General features: G+C 44.0%; 1 protein-coding gene across 1 annotated transcript; it reads left to right on the top strand.

Moving 5' to 3' along the window:
- The first annotated feature begins 4,653 nt into the window (after positions 1-4,653).
- Positions 4,654-6,710, top strand: LOC134437929 (cornifelin homolog B-like). Its single transcript, XM_063187507.1, has 3 exons — positions 4,654-4,765; positions 5,983-6,146; positions 6,451-6,710. The coding sequence occupies exons 1-3, from the start codon at positions 4,660-4,662 to the stop codon at positions 6,682-6,684; spliced, it is 504 nt and encodes a 167-aa protein (XP_063043577.1). The 5' UTR covers positions 4,654-4,659; the 3' UTR covers positions 6,685-6,710.
- Positions 6,711-8,332: the final 1,622 nt, after the last annotated feature.

The following is an 8,332-nucleotide window of genomic DNA, read 5'->3' as shown; positions in this document are numbered from 1 at the left end:
ATTTAGAGAAAATGCAATTAGATATATCTCTCTCTCACTCACACACACACACACACACACACACACACACACACACACACACACACACACACACACACACACACAGGATTCAGTGGTCCAGACTCGGCGTTGGCGCAGGGGGCGTAGGTAAACAACGGTGGGGCAGTGCCATTTAACAAGTTTGAGTCAAGTTCACCATATAACTGGCGGCAGAGTCACGTTTAGTTCTATCTAGGCTACCTACTGCACAGGCTGCGCTACTAGGCCTGCTAGGCCTACTCCTCCTCCCTACACCAATATGTCTGTTAGAAAGGTGGACACCACATTCAGATCAGACGCGATTTGTGTCCAGGATTATACTGTATTTTTATAGGCCGTCAAGTTACAAGGCCATTCTCAGTGTTTTCTGGTCTTTGAAAGAGGGGACGCTGATAACCCCAAGCCACACGAGCATTTTGGACAAAAATGCTCTTCTGGTGAATTTTGAGGTCTGCTTATCAGCGTTCCTTTCACTCCACCACTCGAAAATACAGATCCGATGCAATTGCGTTGTAATAGGCTACCGCTTACACAGCAACAATTCACATTATACATTCAACAACAGAATATCACCCCACCGGGATGATCCTTCTGGTAGCCTGTGAAATAGATAATGAAGCCAGACGTGGCCGTGATCATGGACAGCTACCACCTCCGGTAGAAAAGACTAGAGACAGAAAATAGGCACGAGATGGTGCGTCATTTGAGGACACTCCTCCTGAGAACCGTCAACTATCCCACTCATCCACATCACCACTGCGGACCCAAACTCAACCTAAATAGGCGAAACAATAGACAATGACGCTGAAATATTCCACAGTTGTTCATCTCGCGGATGGACCATTTCAAAGAATGTCAGACGAGCCGAACCTCAAAGCGTGTATTATACAGCGTTTGATTATTATAATTGTAAACTGCCTCGTTAGGATAGCAAGCAACGTTATCACTTGGGCATACTGGGACTGGCCAAGTGAACACAGCCGCAAACCAAACCAAAATCCAGGAACCCACAACCCCTAGTTCGTTCTGTTGCCAAAATCACTGGTGATGAATTATTCTTTGAGACATGTAGCCATTGCTATGTCATTCAAAACATTCTCACTACAGTGGAATCCGCTTATAGTGGTCACGTTTGTCCGAGCCAATTTGAACACTGTAAGCGATTGATTACTAAAACCGAATTTGTATTATTTCACCCCTTTTTTTTGTCTCTACCTGTCTGGCAAAAATGAGCGCTGAGAAAGACGAGGCTTACATGCATTTCAAAGCATAGACCACGCACGGGTCGTCATCTCTTATGATGTCAAATAAGTTTGTAAAGTTCCCATTCCACAAACGTTTTCTGGCGAGTTTCTGCACAGTGTGATTCAGGTTATGCATGCAAAACGCCGCAAGACTGCGCACTTAAAATTGCCACGCCGATAAATAACACACTGTTGCATAGCCTGCTGTACAGTAGTAGCCTACAACGTGTTTTTTTTTTTTTTGGACACCGTTTAAAAAAAGCCACGCAAAGAACTGGTTGGAATTGGGAAAGTCGCGCTGGGCTTGCTGGCATAGGAGAGATGAGAAGGGCGAGGGGGAGTGGGAGGGACTCGTGGGGAGACGCAGCCTGTACAGCTGTTGCAGTTTAAACACAAGGTAGCCTGAGGAATGCCAAGCTTCGCCAAAACATCTCGTTGGCTCGTTTTTGGTAAATTTTCATACGTTTCGAAGAGCCTATGTTTTTCATTCCCAGAATAAGAGAGACATGATTCACGTGCTTGCTGCCCGGTGTTAACTCGTTAGGCTACATTGGCTAGCGAGACAGAAGCATGTGTACACAGCCTCATCACCAGAGAGTTTCTATGTAAACAGGTTGCGTCCCCACTCAGTCGAGCCATGCCTGCAGTTCACTGGGGTGCTGTCGGGAGAGCGCAGCCCATTCACTGTATGGAGTTTGCACTCCTCGGTTGGCGCCCCTAGAGTAGGCTAGGCTACAGTAGGCTACCACCCGGAAAAGTGGCGAGTTGAGTGTCGCGCAATACCCTTACAACCTATCTGGCATATACAGAAGCAGACGTCGGGAAAGGAATCGCGGGAGTAAAAAATGAAATGGCTACACTGAGTTTTTCAATACTTTTTGCACATGTTTACATTCATAAAATGACAAAAATGAACATTATAAGCGGATTTTTGATCACTGTAAACGAATTATTTAAACAGCATTTGTATAGAAATGATTCTGTCCCAAGCTTTTTGATCTATATAAGCGGTTGATTACTATATCCGTGACCACTATAAGCGGATTCCACTGTAGTTGCAGGTTAAGATTACGCCTGAAATGCATATGTGAAACATAGCCACTGTAAAACCAATGCAACCAAACTATTTTTCAAACAACTCTTCCTTCATCTTGACAAAATCAAATAAAACTTAGACCCAAGTCAACGCCACGGCGGGCAAATGTAATAATCAAACTTCCTTACCTTGAAATGCTGTCTTGATTACAGGGCTTCTCGCAATAATATTCTCACGGTTTGACATATCCAACCCAGCTAGCAAACTGCTAACGTTGTTTTGCTTGTTGCCTCCAATTCCACATAGCCAGTCTTTTCGGTTGTACCACTCAGCTCACTGTGAAATAATCAAATAATATTCTGTCCAATCTCCTGAATCAATATCCTCAGCTCTGGTGTCGGTCGTCCATTCTTTATCACGTCTTGTTTCCCTTGGAAATCCAACTTTGAGAATGATCTTAGTTTCGTTATGAAATCCACTTCCATGGTAGCAGTCAACGTGAACAAGCTAGCCAACACTGACTGTATTGAACTTCAGTGGCGCTATGACGTCACTGACAAAGCTAGACTCAACGGCAGTGAGGCCAATGTGTTGCTCGCCGCACTACTCTATTTTTCAATGGGGTTATGCCAAAGCGCTCAGAGTAAAGAAATGATAATCACACGTAGAAAATAGTGAAACAAATATCAGGAAAATGAGGGCACACCATACATATTTCTATTAAGTGTATAAAAACGTTTAATACAATATTACGAATTGCATACACAGAACGAGCAAAATGGCGCATGCGCTGAAGCTTGTTACTGAGGGATTGCGCAATCTGCGGTGAGGCCAACTCGGGAGTTGGCCCAAATTCAGTGTATTCGGAGCAGGAGGTGGGAAAATAGTGCGGTTTTGGCCACAAAAATGATTGAAAATGATTGAAACTGTTTAAATACTGCACAAATGGTAGTTATGGTAAATATGCTCGAAAACAGTAGTTATTATTGTTACTATTATTCACATTTACTGCATCTCATCATTCTCATGAAGTCTAGAAGAGACAGGTGAGGCACAGCCTCCCCTGCCGTATTGGAGTGCACGTGCCTGGTGTATGTGTGCGGAGTAGAGACATTTTCCAATATCTCCTCTCTGCTACCTTTTTCTGCTCCAACGCACAAACAGGTAAGAATGTTTACTGAAAAGTACTTCTATTATTGCAGGTTTATAAGGCATCTGTTTCCTCGTTTCTTACAGTAGTCACTTTGGGTAGTGGAAATGTAACGTACCGCACTGTGAATGTAAACATGCAGGTCATTAACATAACTGAAAATGACAGCCATCGATTGCAATAGTCGCGTACATACTTTGCAAAAACAAACATGAATCCTATAATTGCTTACTTATCCACAGAAATAGGAAAATTGTGATGAAAACCTGCACAGAAAAATAATACACATTAAAATACATAGTGAGATGATCTATATGCACTACTCTACTTGTCGCTGATAAGAAAGTCATACAGCAGTACTTATGGTGTCACATGGTGGTGGAAAGCAGTGTCATTGACTTAAAAGTTATGCACTGTTAATAGGTCAAATGGATGATTGTTGTGTAACAAAATGTCTTGAGTACCCTACACTATCTGTCATTGTCAAAGTTGAAAATCTCAAAGCACACTTATAACAAAACAATGTTATGTTCAGAAAATAAAATTCCCAAGATCTTCTTTCATTACATTTCCAAATGTAAAAAGCAGCTGATGTTGTGCTTTCACTATTCCTTAGTTGCGAGTGCACTTTGCTTTGAATGTCAATGATCGTATCCGTATGATCCTGCATATCTTACAAACTGTTCACAAAAGATCCTCTGCCAGTGGGATGATGACTTGATGGATACAGTAAGCTTGCTTCAGGATGAAAGAAACATGCACTCTTTTTTATGATGCCCTCCGATTACGATGTGTATGAAGGAACAAACAAACACCTGTGTGGCCATAAAGAGCGATTTCTTTCATCAGAACACATCCTGTGACCTGCACCTCAAAAAGAAGCCAGGGTTTTTCTTGTTAGTGATAGATAAGCTTATCATGTATGCTCATCGTGTTATATATAGCCTACTTCCCTTGAGTGATTTTGTAAGCACTGAATCTGATGGCAAAACACCTTCAAAATTGTGACATTGTGCAGTCTAATGTATGTTTTGGGATGATAGCAACCTGTAAATAAATTAATATACAGCCTCTGTGATCTGTAATTTCTAATTTTAAATGTATTTCTTATTTGATACTCTTTTTTAGATTTTAAAATTCAAATTAAAAACAGTAACTTTACTGTGCTGTGTTTCCTTCAGGTGGTTACTATGGCGAATACGATGGTAGTGTCCCAACCTGTCGCTATGCAGTCAACTGTTTTGTCCAATCAGTGGAGCACGGGCATCTTCGACTGCTTGGACGACCTGCCTTCATGTGTGTATCTACGTATGCGCGCGCGTGTGTGTGTGTGTGTGTGTGTGTGTGTGTGTGTGTGTGTGTGTGTGTGTGTGCGTGTGTGCGTGTGTGCGTGTGTGCGTGTGTGTGTGTGTGTGTGCGTGTGTGTGTGTGTGTGTGTGTGTGTGTGTAAGAGAGAGAGTGTGTACCGTATGTGTTTTTGTCTGCATGCAGGTGTGTCATTATAATGACCATATAATGACAGACAACCTGTAGTACTATGATCACAAAAATCTTCACTTGCCAACTTAATTAAGTTGTTTGTACTCGACATACCTGTACCTGTACAGTACATGTATTTTCCTGAGTCTTCTCTCTAGTCCAAGAGCCCGGCTCAGTAGAAAAACAGGTTGTTAACCCTGGGGTCGCCGGCAGGCCTATTCACTATTTGCAGAAAATGCTCAACTACATCATAGCAACATTGCCATGACATTACCGAGAGAACAGATTAAGACATAGCCATTACAATTTTGTTGACAGTAAGGTTATAACATATGCTCTGTGCTAAGGGGTTAACCTGAGTTATGGATAAGCAGTTAGGGCATCAGACTTGTCGCCCCAAGGTTGCCGGTTCTATTCCCGACCCGCCAGGTTGGTGGGGGGAGTAATCAACCAGTGCTCTCCCCCATCCTCCTCCATGACTGAGGTACCATGAACATGGTGCCGCCCAACCGCACTGCTCCTTGTCGGGTGCCGTTGGGGGTGCCCCCTTGCACGGGTGAGGCATACATGCCATTTCGTTGTGTGCAGTGTGCAGTGAACACAATGACAATGGGAGTTGGAGTGTCAAAGTTGGGCTTTTGCTTTCACTTTCACTTCACTTAAAGTGATACTGTCCCATTTTTGGAAATAAGCTTATTTTACACCTCCCCTAGAGTTAAATAATAGGGTTTTAGCGTTCTCCTATACTTTCAACCGTTCTCTGGGTACGGCAGTGCAAATTTTAACTCCAAGCTAGAAGTTAACATTGAGTCTCATGAGACCAGTTAGCCGCCAGCTGGTCTCATAGGACTCAATGTTAACTGCTGGCATGGAGGTAAAATTTGCACTGCCATACTCAGAGAACGGTTGAAAGTACAGGAGAGAGGTGAAACTCTTTAACTATTAACTATTTAACTCAAGGGGAGCTTTAATATGAGCTTATTTCCAAAAATGGGACAGTATCACTCTAACCATGGTTTTGGAATGCCCCGCAGGCTGCTTCAGCTACTGGTGTTTCTGGTGTGCTGCATGCCAGACGTCTCGGGACTACGGCGAGGCCCTGTGCCTGCCTCTGGTGGACCTCTTTGGCCTCGGGGGCTGCGTTCCCGCCATCGCCATGGCAATGAGGGCTGACATGCGCCATCGCTACGGCATCCAGGTGAGGACAAACAGAACAGGACAAATACAACAACCCACCAAGAACCCACTGGAAGCTATTTGTAATGGAATTGCATGATAGCCTGTTTTCGTCTGGAAAAATGGAACAATCATCAACACACGCACGCACGCGCAAACACACACACACACACACACACACACACAATGACCTCAGTCTCATGTATCTAATGTAGTGTTACAGTCTGTTTTTCCTTTTTTTCTTTCTTTCTTTCTTTATTTCTTCATTTCTTTATTTCTTTCTTCATTTCTCTCTCTCTCTCTCTCTCTCTCTCTTTCTCTTCCAGGGGAGTCTGATGGAGGACTTTGGGTACGCCTACATCCTGCCCGCGTGTGTGTACTGCCAGATGTACCGCGAGGTGAAGGCCCGGCAGGCTCAAGTTCAACCTGTCATCCTCATCGTCCCCAATAACCCACCTCCTCCTGCTGCACCTGCTCTTCAGGCCTCTGCACCTCCTCCTCCCGCCACACCACCTCCGCAATACCCAAACTATGAAGCCTTCCCACCCTCTTTACCATGATCAAGATCCTCATCATCATCATCATCATCATCGTCATCATCATCATCATCATCCTCCTCCTCCACCACCACATCCTATCTCCTATGCACCTCCTCCTCACCCCTCTGCACCTGCTCCTCCCACCACCCAAACTATGAAGCCTTCCCACCCTCTTTACCATGATCAAGATCCTCATCATCATCAGCAGCAGCATAATCATCATCGTCATCACCATCACCATCACCATCCTTCTCCTCCACCACCACATCCTACCTCCTATGCACCTCCTCCTCACCCCTCTGCACCTGCTCCTCCCACCACCCAAACTATGAAGCCTTCCCACCCTCTGTATCATGATCAAGATAGTCATCATAATCATCATCATCATCATCATCATCATCATCATCATCTTCATCCCTCCCCCCTCACCACCTCCTCAATACCCAAACTATGAAGCCTTCCCACCTTCATCATCATCATTAGCATCTTCTTCTTCTTCCTCTTCCTCGTCTTTGTCTTCTTCTTCTTTCTCCCATCTCACCACATCCCCTAAACCCAAACCATGAGGCCTTTCCATCCTATTCATCATCATCATCATCATCATCATCATCATCACCATCATCATCATCATCATCATCATCACCAATACCACCACCATCATCATCATCATCACCACCACCATCATCATCTCTTTCTTCTTCTTCCTCTTCCTCGTCTTCTTCTTCTTCTACCCGCCTCACCACATCCTCTAAACCAAACCATGAGGCCTTTCCATTCAGTTAATCATCATCATCCTCCTCCTCCTCCTCCTATTTCTCCCATGACCTCACCATAAATATGAAACTGTTCCACCACTTCATCATCATCATCGTCATCATCATCATCACCTTCGTCATTACCACCACCACCATCTTCCCCCTCTTCCATACCCAAACTACAAAAACTTACCACCCTCTTAATCATGGACATCATCATCACCCTGTCATAATGAGTCAAGTTGCTTTGTATAAAAGTGTAATGTAATGTAAACATCATAATAAACCATCATCACGGCAACCCTGCACCCAGAGCATGTACAGTACAAGTTCATTAAATGTTTCCTCGATCATGACTCTTGTCTCTACAAGATTATTTATAGTAAATTTCATATTAAAACTCTGCACTCAAACTAAGCAATACCTTTCAGTATTCATGCACACGTGTCACAGCAAATACTCAGGGGATATAAAATCTATATTAATTTCAATATACTACGCAGTGGTTAAATTAATTTAACAAACATTTTGAATTAGCTGTATTGTTTATGATATGAGATATCCTGTGATTTGTTGGGAGCTATGACGACCCATCCTACTTCACTGGCTGCAACCAGGGCTGGACTGTCCATCTGGCATAGCAGGCATTTCCTGGTGGGCCCCGCACCCTTGTGGGCCCCTATTTTCAGATGTATTTATTTTTAAACATTTCTGAAAATAGGGCCCCACAAGGGTGCGGGGCCCACTGGTGTGTCAGTTCTTCCCCGCTAATTATGAGGGGGCCCTTTAAGTCAAAAGTGCCCGGGCCCTATTTCTCCCACAGTCAGCCCTGGCTGCAACAGAGTTAGAGGTGCCGGCCAACCTCACGCGGTGGCGGAGGTCCATGTGCTGGTGGTGCTGAAAGTGAACACATC

This window comes from Engraulis encrasicolus, chromosome 21, assembly GCF_034702125.1.
Source record: "Engraulis encrasicolus isolate BLACKSEA-1 chromosome 21, IST_EnEncr_1.0, whole genome shotgun sequence".
Classification (NCBI taxonomy): Eukaryota; Metazoa; Chordata; class Actinopteri; order Clupeiformes; family Engraulidae; genus Engraulis; species Engraulis encrasicolus.
Note: the sequence above shows the minus strand (reverse complement) of the source record. Positions and strands in the feature narration are given on the sequence as shown.